At 25.6% G+C, this 19886-nt stretch overlaps 5 protein-coding genes and 2 non-coding genes across 9 annotated transcripts in view; 4 read left to right on the forward strand and 3 right to left on the reverse strand.

Annotated features, from left to right (window-relative positions):
• LOC122858596 (dentin sialophosphoprotein) overlaps positions 1-9005 on the reverse strand; it is a 32692-nt gene extending 23687 nt beyond the window's left edge. Inside the window, exons 1-3 of one of the 2 annotated variants that reach the window (XM_044161571.1) lie at positions 8380-9005; positions 3057-3771; positions 619-1130 (exon numbers count right to left, since the gene is read on the reverse strand). In XM_044161571.1, the coding sequence (XP_044017506.1) occupies positions 619-1130; positions 3057-3762 (1218 nt within the window). In that variant the 5' untranslated portion in view covers positions 3763-3771; positions 8380-9005. Of the gene's footprint in view, positions 1-618; positions 1131-3056; positions 3772-7644; positions 7663-8379 lie in introns of those variants that run through there. The other variant, XM_044161572.1, reaches the window with a different exon arrangement.
• Positions 9006-9105: 100 nt separating this feature from the next.
• LOC122858598 (asparagine synthetase [glutamine-hydrolyzing]) lies at positions 9106-12136 on the forward strand. 2 transcript variants are annotated; one of them, XM_044161575.1, is made up of 9 exons: positions 9107-9373; positions 9671-9825; positions 9959-10099; positions 10164-10289; positions 10352-10588; positions 10649-10823; positions 10901-11548; positions 11624-11858; positions 11920-12136. In XM_044161575.1, exons 3-9 carry the CDS (start codon positions 9974-9976, stop codon positions 12050-12052), a joined length of 1680 nt encoding a protein of 559 aa, XP_044017510.1. In that variant the 5' UTR covers positions 9107-9373; positions 9671-9825; positions 9959-9973; the 3' UTR covers positions 12053-12136. The 2 variants fall into 2 exon arrangements, with proteins under 2 accessions (XP_044017511.1, XP_044017510.1); XM_044161576.1 differs by lacking the exon at positions 9671-9825 and having other exon boundaries at positions 9106-9373; positions 11920-12070.
• A 127-nt stretch (positions 12137-12263) lies between these two features.
• On the forward strand, positions 12264-12355 carry Trnar-ccu. The gene is given in 2 exon segments: positions 12264-12300; positions 12320-12355. It is a non-coding gene; the product is annotated as a tRNA-Arg (tRNA).
• Positions 12356-12642: 287 nt separating this feature from the next.
• Positions 12643-12742, reverse strand: Trnar-ccu. The gene is made up of 2 exons: positions 12706-12742; positions 12643-12679 (listed from the first exon to the last, which is right to left on the reverse strand). It is a non-coding gene; the product is annotated as a tRNA-Arg (tRNA).
• LOC122858600 (polypeptide N-acetylgalactosaminyltransferase 35A) lies at positions 12701-15808 on the forward strand. Its single transcript, XM_044161578.1, has 5 exons — positions 12701-13067; positions 13247-13499; positions 13571-14874; positions 14955-15086; positions 15151-15808. Exons 2-5 carry the CDS (start codon positions 13247-13249, stop codon positions 15310-15312), a joined length of 1851 nt encoding a protein of 616 aa, XP_044017513.1. The 5' UTR covers positions 12701-13067; the 3' UTR covers positions 15313-15808.
• Positions 15232-18383, reverse strand: LOC122858601 (replication protein A 70 kDa DNA-binding subunit-like). The gene is made up of 7 exons (XM_044161579.1): positions 17967-18383; positions 17755-17802; positions 16494-17689; positions 16245-16419; positions 16100-16180; positions 15844-16035; positions 15232-15777 (listed from the first exon to the last, which is right to left on the reverse strand). Exons 1-7 carry the CDS (start codon positions 17994-17996, stop codon positions 15670-15672), a joined length of 1830 nt encoding a protein of 609 aa, XP_044017514.1. The 5' UTR covers positions 17997-18383; the 3' UTR covers positions 15232-15669.
• Positions 18380-19867, forward strand: LOC122858603 (transcriptional adapter 1-like). Its single transcript, XM_044161582.1, has 5 exons — positions 18380-18603; positions 18693-18729; positions 18816-19055; positions 19124-19476; positions 19567-19867. Exons 1-5 carry the CDS (start codon positions 18533-18535, stop codon positions 19850-19852), a joined length of 987 nt encoding a protein of 328 aa, XP_044017517.1. The 5' UTR covers positions 18380-18532; the 3' UTR covers positions 19853-19867.
• The last annotated feature ends 19 nt before the right edge of the window (positions 19868-19886 follow it).

Consider the following 19886-nt stretch of genomic DNA (forward strand, 5'->3'; position numbering starts at 1 on the left):
GAAAATTATATTTTGGCTTATGGAAAATATCTATTAATACAAATTATTAATTTACTCAATTAAACGATATTTATTGATTGTTTTTTTTTTTTAAGGCAGATGGCTACATTATCGACGCGAATATTAAAAATATAAAATTATTTATTAAAAAATAAATCAGAAATTAATAATTTACCAAATAATTAACCTCATCACACCCTATCAAGTACTGGGACGAAATTTCACTTGAAAAATTAATTGAATAATCACAATAATTAAATTTCAATCAATAAAAACCGTCTCAAAATAAAAATATTAATTAAAAATTGTGTTTAAAAACTCGTGAAATAATTTCAATAATCTTGTCGAAAGTTTATTTTTACTTTTGCTATTTTAATTAAACCTTTTTTCCTTTTTTTTTTTTCATTGAAGTAATTACTAGTTAATTAATTTTCCAATAGTTTGACAAAGTTATTATCAAACGACCTAACATAATTATTAACTGGTCAAGCATACAGTCATCAAGTTTTATTTGCTTTTTTTTTTATTTCAACACGAGAGTTAATTGACTTTCAGATGATAAAACTTGTACAAGTGTACAAATTGATTGTGTATTTAAAATAAATAATAAATACTTACTCGTCTTTTGCGTTCTTGAACAAAATCAATTCGTCGAACCCAAATGTCTTCAGTGGATGATGAATAATCCAAAGTACTTGTACTACTTGCTTGACTTTTAATTTCAATTAAATTTGAATCAAAAAATTTTTTATCCATATGAGGACTTGGTAGAGGGCTTGTTTTTGAAAATATCATGCTACTTGAATAACTTGGTGGATCAGTTGCCTGAAATGTCATTGGTGAACCAGCAGTATGACGACGACGTAATGGTGGTTTATTTGATGTTGGTGATGTTACAGTTGTTGTTGTAAAACGTGAACCAGTTGATGCACTTGGTGGTGGTCTTGATTCTGATACACTTGATGTTGGATTTGATTTTTGATCTATTTTTTCAGAACTTGATTTTTCTGATGATGATGGACTAGATGCTTTTGATGGCAAACTTTCAGTTTTTTCTTGTGACTCTTGATTTGTTATTTTATTTTTTTTTTCAACATCAGCAGTCTTTGTATGATTATCATTTGATTTAGCTGAAATTAAATTAATTAAATTAATTAAATTCAACAAAGGCAACATTGTAATTAAATAAAAATATAAAACATGTTCAACTTGACAATGGCTGTCGTTGTTTTTAATATATTTATTATTATCAAGATGATAATTTTAGTATTTTCTTTTTTTTTATATTTATTTATTTTAAAATAAAAAAAAAATAGACAAATAATTATTATGTTTTAATGTACATAGTATGCTATCGCATGAATATATGTATATAATTGGCTGTTTATTGCATCACCGGAAGTTGAGTGTGTAATTACTTAATCGAAAAAGATATCTGACATGTATATAAATTGAGGCGTGCACTGGGAAAATAGACAAAGTAACAAATCAACAAAATTACCCAGGGCAATAATGCATTTTAATATTTTTTAATAATATTGTTGAATGAATTATTAAAAAGTTGGTAGTGTTTTTTTTTTTTTTTTTTAAGGTTGATGAACGCATTTTACCTAGACTCAATGTACAAGTTGAATTTAAAAATAGTCAATCGTTGGTCGTTACCTAAGTGTGTAATGTCAAGATGCTTGGACAGTCTGCCAACCAGCCAACCAAAATATTTATTTCAAAGACATTGTCTAATCTTAGAATTATTATTTCAAATTTGTAAATTAAAAATTGGTATTCTTTTTTTTTTTTTTTTACAAGAATTGTTTTAAAATATATTTCCGAGGATAAATTTCATGAAATTATGATTTTAATAGTTGAAGAATAACCTCTAGGAAATTAGCACAACTAAAATTTTATGCTTTTTTTGTGTGAAACTCGCGATTTTTTTTTATGCAATGTTTTGCCACCTTAATATTAAGTTAACACAACTTCTTTAATATTTAACTTATCCTATTGAACTCTTGATCAAAATAATGTGCTTTTTATGTGTTTTTATTCTACGTTTAAATTAATTTTTTATTTCAATTATTTTTTTATTAAATAATTTTTTTTTCTTAAAATGTTGTGCTAGCTTAATATTAAGTTAACACAACTTCTTTAATAATTAATTTATTTTGGCAAACTCTTGACCAAAATTATGTGCTTTTTATGTGTTTTTATTCTACATTTGAGTTAATTTTTTTTTTTTTTTAATTACTTATTATTTAAATAATTTTTTTAGCACAACATTTTAAGGAAAAAAAAAAATTATTTAATAAAAAAATAATTGAAATAAAAAATTAATTTAAACGTAGAATTAAAACACATAAAAAGCACATAATTTTAGTCAAGAGTTCAATAGGATAAGTTGATTATAAAAGAAGTTGTGTTAAATTAATATTGACGTAGTAAAACATTGCATAAAAAAAAATCACCAGTTCCACACAAAAAAAGCATAAAATTTTAGATCTAAGTTTGTGCCTATTGTGGTGTGCTAACTTTCTAGAGGTTGAACAATAGCTAATTGTAATTATCCTAGAAATTTTAGAATTTTAGTTCAATTATTATTTTTTTTTTTTCTAGGTTTTATAATTTGACCTGTAAAAAAAACTCGGGACTTTGCTGCAGGTCATAGAATTTAATTTCAATTATTTCTAAATTTTTTTTAAGCCCCCACTAATTGAATAAATAAAAAGTCTTCAGAATTAGGCAAACCCAATTTTTTGATAATACAAAAAATAGATAAATTATGAGTATTGTCATGTTGACTTGTCGATATGTTCAATTTACATGCATGGCAAACTCAATGAAGCCAAATAGCAACTTGCATTTTTATTTTATTTTTTTTTCTCTTTAAGAAGCCTTTAAAATTAAAATTTAAAATATACTTATAACATTATAAATAATTATCATCGATAATAATTTATTGTTAAAAGTAAAACAGTATATTATATCAAGATATTATAAGCTAAAAGAAATAATAATTTTTTAATATAAAAATAATTGAAAATAATAGTAAAATAAAATACCTTCTTCAGTTTCATATTCATCTTCTTCTCGACACTCTGACAATCTTCTACCCCAAGGATATGGACTATGATTTTGATTTCTCGATGGTAATCTATTGACATGTGATAAAAAATAATGATGAAAAAAACTATCAACACCATCAGAATCTTCACCAGAACTTTGAAGCATATCTTTAAGTGCTGTTAATGATGTAATGGTATTGTAATTAATTGTTGAAACAAGATCATCATCAATATCACTGTCATCAGTTGTGTCATCATTTTTGGCTGGTTCATCTTTTTTATCTGGCACATTTTGATTTTCTACCTCTAATAAAACTTGTTTTGTTAATGATGCTTCAGTTTTATCATCTGAAGTTGCCTCGGATTCATCATCAGACGTTGATGATGAACTTGTTGATGATATTTTTTTTTCTTCTTCCTCTTCTTCATTATCATTATCATCATCATCATCATCATTTTCATTTTCATCATCATCTTCATCGTCATCATCATTATTTTGTATTCCAAATTTACCATCATCATTATCCTCCATTGTCATTGTTATTGAACCATCATTTTCAATTTTTTCTTCATCACCATTTTCAATTTTTTCAATGCTATCTAAATTTTTTAATTTACTCGTTTTTTTTTCCAACATTTTGGTTTTACTATTTTTACAGTCATTTGTTTCATTTGTCTTTTCACTGACAGTATTGCCTTCCATGTATAAAATCTGTAAATTAATTTAAAATTAATTTTATTTTTAAATATAAACATGTATAAATTTATTATTATTATTATTATTATTATTATTATGGCGCATTGCAGTGTAAATACAACCTCTAGTTTATATACATGAAAATTGTCCTTGGAAAAATTTTCTAATTTAATGTAAGCTAATCCGAGAAATTTCATAAAATTAAATTAAAAATCATCACGCATACAAAGTCATAAAATAATCATCAAAACAAACTCCCCCTCTTGTTGACAATAATAAAAAATAATAATTACAATTAAATAAATAAATAAAATATATTTTTCTAACATTGTTTAGCAACATTCAATAAAAAAATTTAACTTGATGGACATTCGTGTTGGTGTATAGTAGTTTTACTTTATCGATCAATAAAAAAAAAAAAAAGAATTTATTTATGTATATTTAAAATGAGGAAAAGTTACTAAACAAAGCAATGAAAAATTAAACACGCGATGATGTAAACACTTGGTAATATAAAATCAAGTTAAAATTGATAATTTTTTAATTTTTTCAAGCCCTTGAAAATATATTTAAAATTTTTATCCCACAATTGTTTTTATTGATAAAATAAACAAACTTGAAATAATAAAATAATAATAATTCTAACACAACAACAACAATGGATAAAGATGGAATATAAAAATTGACTGATGAAAATTGAAAATTGAATAATTTAAAAAAAAAAAAAACTGTGAGTTTTGGCTTGAGGCCAATAAATAAAACTTGTTTACCGCGTGCTTGCAACTATTAACAATATCATCGAGAGAGAGTGACGTAATATACTTGAAACGGCTTTATTGCAAAGGCGTGTACAATTAATTGTTATGTATTTTTTTTTTTAACTGCAGCTACATATATTAACGCAGTAAATAAAATTATATGTAAATGTATTTTTTTTTTTTTTTTTTGTGTATAAATGAATATATAAATTCATCTTGAAATTATTATTTAATAATTTTGTTGCATATACCGGATAACTTTCTACATGCAACAGTTTATATTTAAATTTGAAAAAAATTTTTTTTTTTTTTTTTATAAGGAAATTGTCTGTATGTTGAGGCAGGTCAACAACAGCAGGAATTTTTCTGTGGTAAATTTTAATTGATTTTTTTTTTTCAAAATTAGAAAGAAAAGCTTTTTTAATTTTAATTTATAATTTTATAACGATTGTTTAATTAACAGTTGATATATATTGTGTCGAGTCAATTATAGTTTGTGGCATTAATAAATGATGTGTTTTAATGTACAGTTTGTGTGTGCAATAATGAGAGTCAATTATAACTACTTGTTGCAATTGCTTTTGAGGCGTAAACAAGATTCATCGAGTATTACTTTTTTTTTTTAAATAAATAAATGCTAGAGATTAATGATAATAACATCTCTTTTTTATCATCATATGGATTGTTGTTTTAGAAATATATACACAAACATCATCTTTCTTTTTTTCTTCTCTCGTGACAATTATTTTTATATGTCAATTGACGTCACGAGACTTTGTGACGTATAAAATAATAAAAATTTCATGAAAAAACACAAAGAAATCATCGAAGAAAATTTCAAATAAAATGACAATTTATTTATTCTTGAAATAAATAAAAATACACTCATTGGATAAATATTTTACCTTTGAAAAAAATATTTAAAAAACACATTGAAGCACGTGCTTGTTGTTGTTGCGAAAAAAAAATAAAATTTAAATAAATTTATATTAAAAAAAAAAAAAAAAGGGCCAATAAAACGAGTATTACTTAATGTCAAAATTAAAATATCATTTTCATCATGAAGATAAATATAAATTGTGTAAAAATAATATTATTATGAAAAATTATAAATAATGAAGATTAATAATAATTTCAGAGTCAAAAAAAAATAAAAAACATCTGGATTAAATAACTAGATATATATGAAAAAAAATTTTAATTATTTGGCAAGTTGTATATAATATTTTTATAATTTAATTTATTGATGAAATATAAATGTCAAAATTGAAATGGTGTGTTGATTATTCTGACAAATAATTTTTTTTAAATTACCAAAGTAAGTGAATGACAATGAATCAGCCAAAAAAATCATTGGCAAGAAAAATAAAAATTATAAATAAAATGTAAATTAAAGATAAAAAAGGGGAAAAAAAAAAAAGTTGTAGCAATGCGACAACACTTGTGTGTTGATGTTGGTGTTGGTGATGATTCTTGTCGCCACATTGTCTGGCAAGGATGGGGGCACGTTCTACTTGTTTTGTTGTACAACTTGTAAATTTGTCTTATTTTATTTTTTCCTTTTAAAACTGATATTATTATTCATTTTGTGACACACAACTCGATGAAATATATCATCAGCCAAATGCATACGATTTAAAACCTGCCCTCGACCTCTTTTACCTTTTTTTTTTTTCATTTATTTTATCATCAACGCGTGTGTGTTTTCACGCATCAAATAAATATTCAAATTAAAGCTAATATATATTATTCTAAACACGATCTAGTACTACTGATAAATCCAAAAAAAAATTCAAATAGAAAAAATTATTTTACATTGTATGTATATTTAATGTCTATTACGAAATTGAATGAAAAAAATATTAAAAAAAAAAAAACATCATCAGGTATAAAATAATAACATCTGAATGACACACATATTCTCACACAAATGCATTCACTTGAAAGGGTCATTGACCCCTCGTGTTCACTTTGTTCAAATAATATTTTCATTTAAATCTGGATAGAAATATTTTTTTCACTTTGAAATCTAGACATTCTAAGGAATACTTTTTTACAAAATAAATAAACCATCAATATTATGATTTTATTTATTGATAAATAACAAGTAGATGAATAATAATAATAATAATTAAATGGTATGCGGAAATAATGACAGAAAATAATAAAAATAATATCTTGCCACTTAAAATGAATAACTTGATTGAAAATGACAAAGAAAATGTGATGTAAATCATCAATGACGAATGTGACAATTTAATTTATTCATTTTTTTTATTTTAATATAGACAGAATTATAATAAAAAAAAAAAAAATTTATTTATTTGTTAATTATCTAAATGACATCATTATTTTAAATGGATCATATTTTTATTTTTTATGTAATATTTTTTGACGTTGAGAAAAGATAATGAAATTATAATTACATCTTCTTTGAAAAAAAAAAAAAAAATATTGTTTTACTATTTTGAATTTGTATTACATAAAAAAAAAAAAAAAAAAAAATGAATTAAATAAATAAATGTTTAAAGGATAAAAAAAATATGTGTGTGTTGTATTTAAGAAAAAGATAAGATAGTCTATTTGAAGAGGTGGTGGTGGTGGTGGAGAGTGGTGATGATAAAAATTTAAAAAAAAAAAAATCAGAAAGTAAATTAAAACGAGTATAAAAATATGAAGAGTATTTATCATTTTGATTATTTCGCCACTTTATCTGTTTGTCGTGGTGGGAGATTGTTTGTTTGTTAATTTTTTTAGATTATAATCGAATTAAAAATACCAATGAAAATATATTATTATTGATGAGTTTGTTGATCGATTATCCGATTAACTAAATGTCGCATAGTAATTTAATAAATTATATATAAAATGGACATGAATAAATAAAAAGATAAAACATCTGTTATCACTTCTACACGTATTCCATTTTTGGTTGTCATTTATGTAAAAAAAATAAAATACCAACTCACAACTGCAGATTGATAAAAAAAAACATCTAATTTTATAAACAACAATTTAATTTATTAAAAATAAATGTCAATTTTTAAAATTTAAAACCAGCATATTATTTGAATAATTTAAATAATTAATTATCAATAAATAATAAAAAAAAAAAACACACATTTATTACCTCTTATCGCAGTGAAAAAAAATTATTGCAAATAAATAAAAAACAAATTAATTTAAAATTTCATTACACACTTGAGTAAACAAGAAAATTGAAAGAGAAAAAATATATAATTAAATAAATAATAATTTTCACTGAAAACATTTCAACTAAAACAAAAAAAATAAATAAAAAAAAGGCACGTCTATAATAAAAAAATAAAAAATATATATGTTGCGGATGAGCTCGATGGTGCTGCTCCTAGTGCTGATGATATTCCTGACAAATCTATCCGGTCGATTGTCTTAAAATTATTATTATCAATAAATATAATCAATATGATAATAATAATAATAACCGGCCAGATAAAAAATATGTTTGCATGTGACTAGACACGAGTCAACTGATAAATTAAATTAACAAAAATAAAAAAAAATAAAATGAAATAGACTTATTGTTCATCCAACAGCCAAGCATGTGTTTTTATTATTTTTCTAATATATTTATCTATGGCATACTGTAAATTTATTGTCAGTTGAAAATTTATTTACAGTAGTACATAATAATTAAGCTCTATAACAGCAATAACAATAATAATAGTAATAAAGCGAAAGGCAAATTTAAACAAGAATAAATAGAATGAGATGAATATACAAAGCCAGTTTGTCTGTTGAAAAACAAAAGAGACACATTCACTTGTTTTATTATTATTAATAATATTATATTTTGTTATATTTGCAGGCCAAAAAATAAACCTACCAAAACAGCTGACTGCAGGCGTCACTTGCAGTTAAATAAATAATTTTCTGTCACTCTTTTTATGACAAATATATTTTAAATAAAATTAACCTTCAATTATTAGGTATATCACACACACACACACAAATAATAACAAATAATTATTATTGTTGTTGTTGTTGTTGTTGTTGTTGTTTTTGTTGTAAAATATAGGCACAATATATATCACTCAAAAATAATAATAATAGTATTATTATTATTATACTAACGACAATTAAAAAATTAAACAATAAAAAAAATTAAAATAAAATCAACAAATGAAATAGGTATTATAGGTATAAATAAATAAATAAAATTATAAAAAAATTTTCACTTTGATTTGTGGTTGTAATAAAAAGAAATGAAAAAAAAAAAAAAAAATTATTTTTATATTAAAAAAATTTACACACAAACACACTTACACACTCGCGAGTAGATAATAATTATTATTATTTTATTTATTATTTAATAATAATATATAAAATATGTGTAAGAAAATATTATTAATTAATTTATTGATGGGAAAAAAAAAAATTGTTAAGACTACAGGCAGCGAAAATGCGCCCCCGTCGCGGTCGCGCGGTCAGCCTGTTTTGGTGCTTGTAGGTTATTGCCGAATGGTGGCGCGACACTCGTACAAATTGCTGCATTTTTTTTTATTCCTATTTTTTCTCTCTTTCTTTCTCTCCCTTCCTTTGTTGTTTTTTTAACGACCAGCTGGGGGAAAATACCACTATTTTCCAAGAGGAAATATACCCCCAGCAAGGATTACGTATATGACTCCCGCCCTTTCCAACTAAACGTAATTATTATAATTATAATTTATAACACAGACACGGTGCAAAAAGCCGGTGTGTGTTGTGTGTTGATTCAACATGGATGCTACTACTCTGCCTTCATAACAATAACAATTGATAATAAACAATAAACAATAAGGTGGCCAACAAATAATTCATGTATCAATTAATGATAAAAGGTAATTATTATTTTGTTGTTGTTTTTTGTTTCAATTTAAATTTGTTTTTTATTTTACATGTAGTTTTTTTTTAATTGAAATAGTATTTTATGACCTTGGCATTTGGCAATAATAATATTTTATTTTATCAAGTCATCATAGTGACCAGCAGTCTACTCATTTTATTTTTTTTTTTTTGTTGTGATAACATTGATAAGGAACTATTTATAATTTAAAAAAATATTAAAAAATTTAATTTTGATTTTTTATTTAGACAATAATTTTATAATGACCTGAATAATTATGTATTTTTTTTAGAATGATCAAAGATCAAAAAACTACAGACTGATGGCAATTTTTTATTGGCCATTATTGTTATCATTATAAATACACATACTTTGTGTTTGTATATACTTTATTTGCAAAATAAAAAACGACTAACGCATTAACTTTGGGGCACCTTATTTAGTTTTGTAAGTATACATATGAATTTTAGTATGTAGTGACTAGTGTGTGGTTGTCGGTTGACTAGCATCAAGTTTATATCGTTCCAGACACATTTAATATCATTTAATATCATTTAACACGTCAACATTTTTTTTTTAGACAAACAGAAATAAAATGTGTGGTATTTGGGCTGTTTTTGGAATTAAAACAGACTCGTTAAATAGTGTCTATCAAAATTTTAATAAAATATCACATCGTGGACCAGATGCTTTGAGAATTGAAGCTGATAATCGTATAAAGGTAATCATTCATTAAATCACTCTTTATGCTGGTTAAATAAATTAATTTATTTTATAATTTACAGAATGGACATCTTGGTTTTCATAGACTTGCTATATTGGACAGTCTTTGTGGAATGCAACCACTGAGACTTTTGCAATATCCAAATTTATTTCTTCTATGTAATGGAGAAATTTACAATTATCGTCAGGTAAACTTATGAAATTAAAAATTAATGAAACATAAATAATAAATATAATTTCTTTGATACAGTTGGTTAAAGAATTTGAATTTACATATCATACAAAATGTGATGTTGAAGTTATTAGCCACTTGTATGCCAATGGTGGAAGTGAAAATGTAGCAAAGTCATTGGATGGTGAGTTTGCATTTTGTTTGATGGATGTTGAAGATAAAAAAATAATAATAGCACGTGATCCATATGGAGTAAGACCATTATTTCGTCTTCGTAGTACTGAGGGTCAATTGGCCATTTGTTCAGAGAGCAAGGTTAATATCATTATTATTATTATTTTAATTTACAATTGAATAATGAATAATTTAAAACAGGGCCTAGTTGGTTTGATTGATCAAATGAAAGGAGAATGGAGTCTTGAGCCATTTCCACCAGGTCATTTTGAGGAGTATCGTCTACTGGCTGATGGCAATGTCAAGCTATTAAAGTCAGTTTGTTATCACAAGCCTGGAGATAGGCCAAGTTTTAATGTATTTGTTCCATGGAATGGTAAGACCTACACTTGAAAATTTACATTCAACAAGTAATAATAATAAATGATGATGATGATGTATTTTAAATTTTAGAATTGAGCCCATCAGATAATTTGGAAAACATAAGAAAATTATTTTCAGCATCAATTGAAAAAAGATTAATGGCAGATAGAAGAATTGGTTGTCTTTTATCAGGTGGTCTTGATTCAAGTCTAGTTGCAGCTGTGCTGGTTAAATTAGCACGACAATATAATTTACCATATAAAATACAAAGTTTTGCTATTGGAATGAATGACAGTCCTGATATTCAAGCAGCACGACAAGTAGCTGATTACATTGGTACTGAACATCATGAAATAATATTTACCTGTGATGATATTGTCAGTGTATTAGATCAACTTATTTATTCATTGGAGACATTTGATATAACAACAATTCGTGCATCTGTTGGAATGTATATTTTGGCACGTTATATTAAAAATAATACATCAACAACAGTTATATTTAGTGGTGAAGGAGCTGATGAAGTTGCACAAGGTTATATATATTTTAGAGATGCACCTGATTCTCATGATGCACATAATGAATCATTGAGATTATTAAAAGATATTTATCTTTATGATGGATTGAGAGCTGATAGAACAATGAGTGCACATAGTTTAGAATTACGAGTACCATTTCTTGATCTTCAATTTACAAATTACTACTTGTCATTGGATCCAGCATCACGACAGCCACAAAGTTGTTATTTTTTTTCATTTTAAATAATTAAACAATAGAATTTTATTTATTATTTAATTTGTTTAATGATTTTAGATGGTGTAGAAAAACATTTATTAAGATCTGCATTTGAGGATTCAAAACTTTTACCCAATAATATAATTTGGAGACACAAAGAGGCATTTAGTGATGGAGTTGCTTCAATTAAAAAATCTCTCTATCAAATAATTCAAGATATTGTTGAAGACCGAGTTACTGATGATGAATTAAAAAATGCTGCTGATAAATATCCTCATTGTACACCAAAAACTAAGGAATCATTTTATTACAGGTAATGATATTTTATTGATTAATTAAATTATTTATTTGATTGATTTTTGTGTTTGTTTTAGAAAAATATTTGAATCTCATTATTCTGGACAAGCTGAACAATTTACTCCATATTTTTGGATGCCAAGATGGGTCAAAAATATAAATGATCCTTCAGCAAGATTTATCAAGCATTATGCTGCTAAAAAAAATTAATTTTTTCGATATTTTTCATCAATGAAATATTGTTTTTTTTTTTTTTAAATGATAAAAATAAATAATTTTTATAATGAAAATTTAGTTTTTTCAATGAATTATCATTAGAAAAATTCTTTTATAATTAATTTGACGAGTTAATTATTGAAATTTAGTAAAATTTTGTTAGTCAATATTTTGTAGTAAATTTAAAATTTGCAAAAATACCTGAGCCCCTGTGGCCTAATGGATAAGGCGCCGCTCTCCTAATGTTTATTATCAGTTGTAAAGCGGAGACTGCGTGTTCGAATCACGCCAGGGGTAGAAATGTACATATTTTTTATCAAATTACAATTATTTGCAGTTATTTATCAAAATTTAAAATAAATACCATTTTTTTTTATTTTTAAATAATTTTTTTTTCGTCAAAAATACTATAAATTTTGCATCATTAACCTGTTATTGACTCTCAAAATTAAAAAAACTTACTAATTTCGAAATAATACATAGAAAAATATATATATTTTCGAAAATAATATTTCGAATTGTAAAAGAAATTATTTTGGAGTAAAAAAATTAGATTTAAAGATAACAAAAAATAAGAACCATTGTACCCCTGGTGGGACTCGAACCCACAAATCTCTGGTTAACTTCCTTCAACAAATAGTATCAAATAGGAGACCAGCGCCTTATCCATTAGGCCACAGGGGCTCAGATGATTTTGCAACTAAAACATTTACCTCAAAATGAAACTTGCAACATGATTATCTCTTTACAAATCATTAAAACATAAAAAAAAAAATTAATTTTCATGTAAATGTCTAAAAAAATGATCAGAAAATTGAATACTTTTATTGTGTTTTTGTAAAATTATGTAAATACAGCCAATTTACTCCAAAAAAATTAAAAAGAGAAATTGAAAAAAATAAAAAAACACACAAGCAAGATGGCTCGTGACAACAACAACAGCTGTCAGATGTAATTGTAACTGTCATCGAAAATGTAAATATCAAGTATCAACATCAAATAATAAAACGTAAGTATCAAAAAAAAATAAATAAAATAATTAAAGCTTTTATTGATAATGATGATAAGTTTAATAAATAAATTTGCAAAAAAAAAAGAAATTAAATAATAACACTTGTGAGTTTGTAAGATGACCCAATTTAAATGTGTTAATTTTTTTATAATAAAAATTATTATAAATAATTACAGATGGGTTCAACAAGATATGTATCATTTATATCAGGAATAATAATAGCATCAATAACATGGTCATTCAGTATTTATTTATATTCAAAATTATCACAAAATCCAAATAATGTTAGCCCAACAATGTTCCTATCACAATCACCAAAAACATATGAGTTTAATTCATGGTTAAACAAATCAACATTTAAAAATAGTGATAAACTTTTACAACAATTACAACCAGTTCCAGTTGAGCCAGATGTACCACTTGGTGATGGTATGAAAATTATATTATTCTTGCACCAAAAAAAATAACAAATTAACAATTTTAATTTAATACATCAACAGGTCTAGATGAATTGGGACTAGTTCGTAATATTGATGATCAAAAAAAACGTGAATTAGGCTATAAAAATCATGCATTCAATACTCTGGTGTCTGATAAATTAGGAACAACAAGAAAAATTCCAGATACACGTAATAAACTTTGTTCAAATGAACAATATCCATCAGTGCTACCAAATGCCAGTGTGATAATATGTTTTTACAATGAGCACTACATGACATTGATACGATCACTTGAGTCAATTATCAATAGAACACCTGACAGTATACTCCATGAAATTATTTTAATAAATGACTACAGTGATAGTCAACAGTTACATGACGATGTCAAGGATTACATTGATAAAAATTATCATAATGGTAAAATTAAGCTGTACAAAACAAATAAACGTGAGGGTTTAATAAGAGCTAAAATATTTGGTGCTAAAAAAGCAACTGGTAATGTACTGGTATTTTTAGATAGTCATATTGAAGTTAATGAAATGTGGATTGAACCATTGCTATCAAGAATCCATGAGTCAAAAAATATTATAACAATGCCAGTTATTGATATAATTAATTGTGATACATTTAAATATAGTCCAAGTCCACTTGTACGTGGTGGATTTAATTGGGGATTACATTTTAAATGGGACCCATTGCCAGTAAATACACTAAAGCATGATGAAGATTTTATAAAACCAATTAAATCACCAACAATGGCTGGTGGTTTATTTGCAATTGATCGTAATTATTTTTTTGACATGGGACAGTATGACTCGGGTATGGATATATGGGGTGGTGAAAATATTGAAATATCATTTAGAATATGGATGTGTGGTGGTAGTATTGAGTTGATACCATGTTCAAGAGTTGGTCATGTATTTCGTCGTCGAAGACCATATGGTAATGAGCATCATCAAGTTGATACGACACTTAAAAATTCACTACGTGTTGCTCATGTATGGATGGATGAATATAAAAAATATTTCATTCGTGATTTGCCAAAAATAAGTAATGTTGATTATGGTGATGTATCAGATAGAATTTCATTGAGAAATAAACTTAAATGTCATGATTTTTCATGGTACTTGGATAATGTTTATCCAGAGTTGACATTGCCAGATGATACTGAGGGTAGATTAAAAGAAAAATGGGCAAAAATAGAACAAAAACAAATGCAACCATGGCATTCAAGAAAACGTAATTATACTGATCAATTTCAAATAAGACTCAGTAATACTGCACTTTGTGTACAGAGTGAAAAAGATGTTAAAACTCGAGGTGGAAAATTAATTTTAGCTCCATGTCTTAGAATTAAATCTCAGGTATTTTTTTCTCTTTTTATTTCAATTTGTTTTGTATTATTTTTTTTGATAATTAATTAATTTAATAAATTATTCAACAGATGTGGTATAAGACAGATAAAAATGAACTAGTCCTTGGTCAAATGTTGTGTCTAGAAGGGAGCAGTAAAATTCCAAAGCTTGGAAAGTGTCATGAACTTGGTGACAATCAAGAATGGAGACACAAGGAAACTGTAAGTTAATTAAAGCCATTTTATAAATGATAATTAAATTAATATTTATTTATTCCAACAACAGAATGGTACACCAATTTACAACATTGCAGCTGGTACATGTCTTGGTGCTAGACGTGGCAATAAATATTCTCAAGTGATAATGGAACTTTGCACAATTAAAGACTCATCATCAATTAGTTGGGATCTTGTAAGATCGAAAAAATTTGCAGCAAACTCAATTTAAATAATATTAATTAAGACAATAAAGTTATAATAATGTGAAATGACAATAATCAAAAATCATGAAACTTAAAAATTATTCCAAAGTTTTTTTTTCTTTTTTTTTTTTTTTCTATTTGCCATATAATGATCAAATTTATAGATTAATTATTTATAAAAAAAAAAAAAAAATTTTGTATTGTTCTTGTTATTCCAAATTATAAAATATGAAAATAGTTATGAATTTTTTTACCAATTATATAGATTGTTAACATTTTTTTTCCAAAAAATTAAATAAACAAGATTTTATAAAAAAAAAAAAAAAAAACAAAAAAATATAATAAATGAATGAATGATAATTAATAATAATGAAAAAATTAAGTTACTTGTTTCGCATATGATTTTTGATTCGCTCAAGCAAATAAGTGTTGTATGTCTTGTAGTTGACTGGATTGGCATCAACAACAGTTACATCCAACTGAGGATAGCTCTAAAAAATAAATAACAAAATTAATTGTATTAGTTGTATTTAACAATTAATGAAAAATAATCTTACATTTTGTTCATATTTTATCCTCATTTTCAATTGATATGGTTGATATGAAACATCAGCAAGTTTTTTAATAATTTTATTTTTATCATCACGTTGTAGTTGATCAACTTCAACAGCAGATAATCCAATTATTTTTTCAACGACATCATTAGGTGCTACTGTATAAATTACTGATGACCAATCACACACAGTTAACTGTAATAATAATTTACGTTAAATTTTCAATTTTAGTATTATTATTTTGTGATTAAATAATTACCTTAGCTGATAGTCGTGGTTCATAATTATCCCAATTAGTTTTACACATGAAACAAGTGTATTTACCATTCTTTTGAAAAACCTGTTAATAAAAAATAAAACAATCAAACAATAAATTAAATTAAAATAATAATTTTTAAGCTTACTTTTTCAAGACAATCTTTTGATGGACAAGTTTTATTAATAATATTTTCTTTATCAATAAATTTTATTTCAACTTTAGAAATAAATGGTTCAGGCATTTTATATATTGATTGGAGGCTTTTGTTAATTCCTTCTGTGAGTGAACACCATGAATATATTTCATACCATTTACGTAGACTAAAAATAAATAATAAATAAATAATATTAAATGATAAATAAAATGTATCTTGTTGAGAAAAAGCACAACTGACCTTTTAGCTTCTGGAATATCTGGATTAAGTGTCATTAAATTGCGTTTACCTGACAATGTTCTAGAATAATAATATTCACCAACTTTTGAATTTTTAATTTCAATAATATCACCATTATTTGCTTTGAATTCAACAGCATGTTGACCCCATAATGTTAAAGTAATTTCAGCTCTTGATTGGTCAATTAAAATTACGTTTCTTTTGTTGAATAAACTTCCTGTTTTTTTAGTTACTTCTTGAACTTTGTCAATGTTTTTTATAACACAAAGAACATCAACATAATCATTTATTTTAACACCTACCAATTCATTTATATTTTCAAGAGGCATATATTTATATTTTTTAATTATCGTTGAAACTTCTTCAACTTCTTCTTCAACATTACAGAGAGTTACTTTGGTGTGTGGCATTAATTTCATATCATATAAATGATTTGTTGTATTGTTTTTTCTATCTGTTATTTTCATAACTTGTGCATCAGCTACAAAATAATATTGACCTTCTTGAAATACATCATTAAATTGATTTACCTCATTGTTATAAGCTCTGACTCGAATCGCGCCACTTTCATCAAATAAGTTGAAACTGAACATTGGACCACTAGAACCATTAGCTTTAGTCCATATCATAACGGGAAATTTACTAACAACTTTGGCTTTGATTACCCAGTTTCTTGAAGAATCATCCAAATCACAAATTGGTTTCAAAGTTTTGCCAGCCATAAAAATTAAACTTTTTTCATTATCTGGTTTTATTTTGGCAGATGAACTATCAGCTTTGCTTGAATTTAATTTTTTTTCTTCAATTCTTGGAATTTTTGGAGGTGAACAAGCTTCTTTTTCAACACCAATATTTTTTTTTGGTGGTATTAGTGAATTTAATTGATCATATGCACTTATGAATGAACAAACATACTTTTTCGGCTGACCAATTATATATTGTACTCTGTCACCTTTCACCAAAACATTAAGACTAAATATTATAATGACATTGTCAGGTCTTCCTTGGTTAATATTACGTCTCAACATAAAATATTCATCCAATTTAACAATTGCCAATAGATCAATAATATTATCTTTCACGAGGTGATTTAAGCTTTGTGACAATGCTGCGAATGAATACTTGAATTCACCATCAGATATTTCAAGGCGATAATGATAGCTATCACCGTCAGTTGAAGGAATCTTTACAATATCCTAAATAAACAATTAATATTATTTTTTTTTATTTAATTTATTATATATTAAATCATTCAACTTACCAATACTTGAACAGTTGTATTGGCAACTTGTTCTCCCCTTAAAATTCGCTGAAAAAAAAAAAACAAAAAAACCATCAACAATTATTAATTAAATAGCTGTGTGTTAAATAAATAATATTTATTTAAATTTTAATAATAATTACAAATAACTACGTTGTTTGAATAAAATAAGATGAGATGATGAAATAAAATAAAAATGAAAAATTATTTACCTCTATTGATCCTCTTCTAAGTGAGATCATCTTGAAATATATTAAATAATTAATATAATTATTTAATTGAAATTATTTTTAATAAATTGTTGATAATTTTAGCTTGTCATTTTATAAAAAAGACGTAATATAAGTTGGATATTAATTATAAACAAAAATATGCACCAAGTGGCACCAGCCAATCACTCTGAACAAGTCCAAGCAAGTCCAAGACAGTCCAAGACTCCAAGATCCAAATGAACGACTTACCGTCGTATCCAACCGTTCAAGTGGAGACCGACTTTTTATTTTTTTATTCTCCTTGTTTTTCGACAAACGCCTACGCGGTAAATATATTTTGGCGGCAAAAGCTTCTATTGGTAAATTTTCCATAAAAAAAATAAAAAACAAGAGAAAAATCTGTGTCACACATCACACACACACTCGCGCACGACCAAGATAATCGCCTGGCCTTGGTGAAGGTTATATATTGTTATTTTTTAGTTTGACATTTGTTTACATATTTCTATTGAAAATAAAAAACTCACTGGTGCCTTAAAAATACAATAATATTTACATATTTAATCATGACATCTTCAAAGGATTTAAATATTGCCAGGAAAACTCTTCTTGCTTCACTTGGTGAAAATAGTAAATTGTATGTTTATAAACAATTTTTATAATGTTATTAATTAATTAACAACAATGGCAATATTAATTTTGTTTTTTTTTTTTTATTACTAACAGGTACTTGGAAAAAATGAAATTATGGTTTCAAATGAAGGTATAATATATTTAGCTTTTTTAAATTTAACAAAATCATCAAGATGTATTTTTGATTCTAACCTCATGATTAATTTTATATTTTAGACATCAAAAGAGGAGTTTGATTGTGAAGCAAGAAACATCATGACTGAGGATCAAGTTCATTTGCATAATGAATTTTTATTGTGTTTATTTAACAAAGTTAGAGGATTAGCAACAGCAGCACCTTCAAGACCACTTAAATCCAACAATACTCATCATTCACATATTGACAGGGATAAAACAAACAAGGACAAGAGACTAAGATTAAAAAGAAAATACAAAACAGACAAATCAAACTTTGAGGTAAAACAAATTAAAACAATATGTTGATAGAGTCATCAATTAAATATAATCATTTTGTTTTTTTTCAGCCAGCAGATATGTATGTTGAAGTATTGAGTCAAATGTCATCACCAGTTGGTGATGAACCAATTGGTGCAAATCGTTCAAGTGCCCAAGAATTAACACTACCTGATAGAACATTTGTTCTTGCAAGATTAATGCTAGCTGCTTGGGAAAATAATATGGATGGTGCTGAAGAAAATACAGCTCATATTATTATTGCAGCAACTCAGGTATTTTTAAAAAATCTCATAACAGCAATGATAACAAGAAGAAAAGGTTTTCTTGTTAGAGATGATACATTTATCTACAATATTGGCGAACCAGTGCCTAGTTCATGGAAAAGAAATACTATTCATATGCCTGGTGGTATTCATTCAAAGTACGTTACCTTTTTAATCAACAAAAAAAAAAAAATATACATATTCCTATTTATATTTATAATTACAATTGTTTTTATTTGCTTTTTTAGTCATCCAACTGATGTAATTGATCCCGAGGGTCAAGTTCCATCAATAAAAAAAAGTATTGATGATATTGAACAAGCAACAGCATTTGCAATGGCATGTTCATCACAAACTCTACCACCACAACTTCCACCAGTTGGTATTGATGAACTTCTTCACACAATGAAAATCCACAAAAATCTCATCAACAATCATACAATATATGCAACAAATATGGAACGTTTATTCAATTATTCGACACACACAACATGGGAAGATCTTGAGGCGAAAAAAATGCTTTGTTCTTCCTAGATATATTTTTTTTGTTGTATTTATTTATTGATTA

This window comes from Aphidius gifuensis, linkage group LG6, assembly GCF_014905175.1.
Source record: "Aphidius gifuensis isolate YNYX2018 linkage group LG6, ASM1490517v1, whole genome shotgun sequence".
NCBI classification, from domain to species: domain Eukaryota; kingdom Metazoa; phylum Arthropoda; class Insecta; order Hymenoptera; family Braconidae; genus Aphidius; species Aphidius gifuensis.

Bases quoted from the DNA above. Each gene is read 5' to 3' on its own strand.
- LOC122858598 (XM_044161576.1), top strand. From the start codon at position 9,974: ATGTGTGGTATTTGGGCTGTTTTTGGAATTAAAACAGACTCGTTAAAT. The intron at 10,824-10,900 runs GTAAGACCTACA...TTTAAATTTTAG, and splicing joins TGTATTTGTTCCATGGAATG to AATTGAGCCCATCAGATAAT. The intron at 11,549-11,623 runs GTTGTTATTTTT...TAATGATTTTAG, and splicing joins AGCATCACGACAGCCACAAA to ATGGTGTAGAAAAACATTTA.
- LOC122858600 (XM_044161578.1), top strand. From the start codon at position 13,247: ATGGGTTCAACAAGATATGTATCATTTATATCAGGAATAATAATAGCA. The intron at 14,875-14,954 runs GTATTTTTTTCT...ATTATTCAACAG, and splicing joins GTCTTAGAATTAAATCTCAG to ATGTGGTATAAGACAGATAA. The intron at 15,087-15,150 runs GTAAGTTAATTA...TTCCAACAACAG, and splicing joins AATGGAGACACAAGGAAACT to AATGGTACACCAATTTACAA.
- LOC122858601 (XM_044161579.1), bottom strand. From the start codon at position 17,996: ATGATCTCACTTAGAAGAGGATCAATAGAG. The intron at 17,803-17,966 runs GTAAATAATTTT...TTTTTTTTTCAG, and splicing joins TTAGAAGAGGATCAATAGAG to CGAATTTTAAGGGGAGAACA. The intron at 16,036-16,099 runs GTAATTATTTAA...TTATTATTACAG, and splicing joins AACCACGACTATCAGCTAAG to TTAACTGTGTGTGATTGGTC.
- LOC122858603 (XM_044161582.1), top strand. From the start codon at position 18,533: ATGACATCTTCAAAGGATTTAAATATTGCCAGGAAAACTCTTCTTGCT. The intron at 19,056-19,123 runs GTAAAACAAATT...GTTTTTTTTCAG, and splicing joins CAGACAAATCAAACTTTGAG to CCAGCAGATATGTATGTTGA. The intron at 19,477-19,566 runs GTACGTTACCTT...TTGCTTTTTTAG, and splicing joins CCTGGTGGTATTCATTCAAA to TCATCCAACTGATGTAATTG.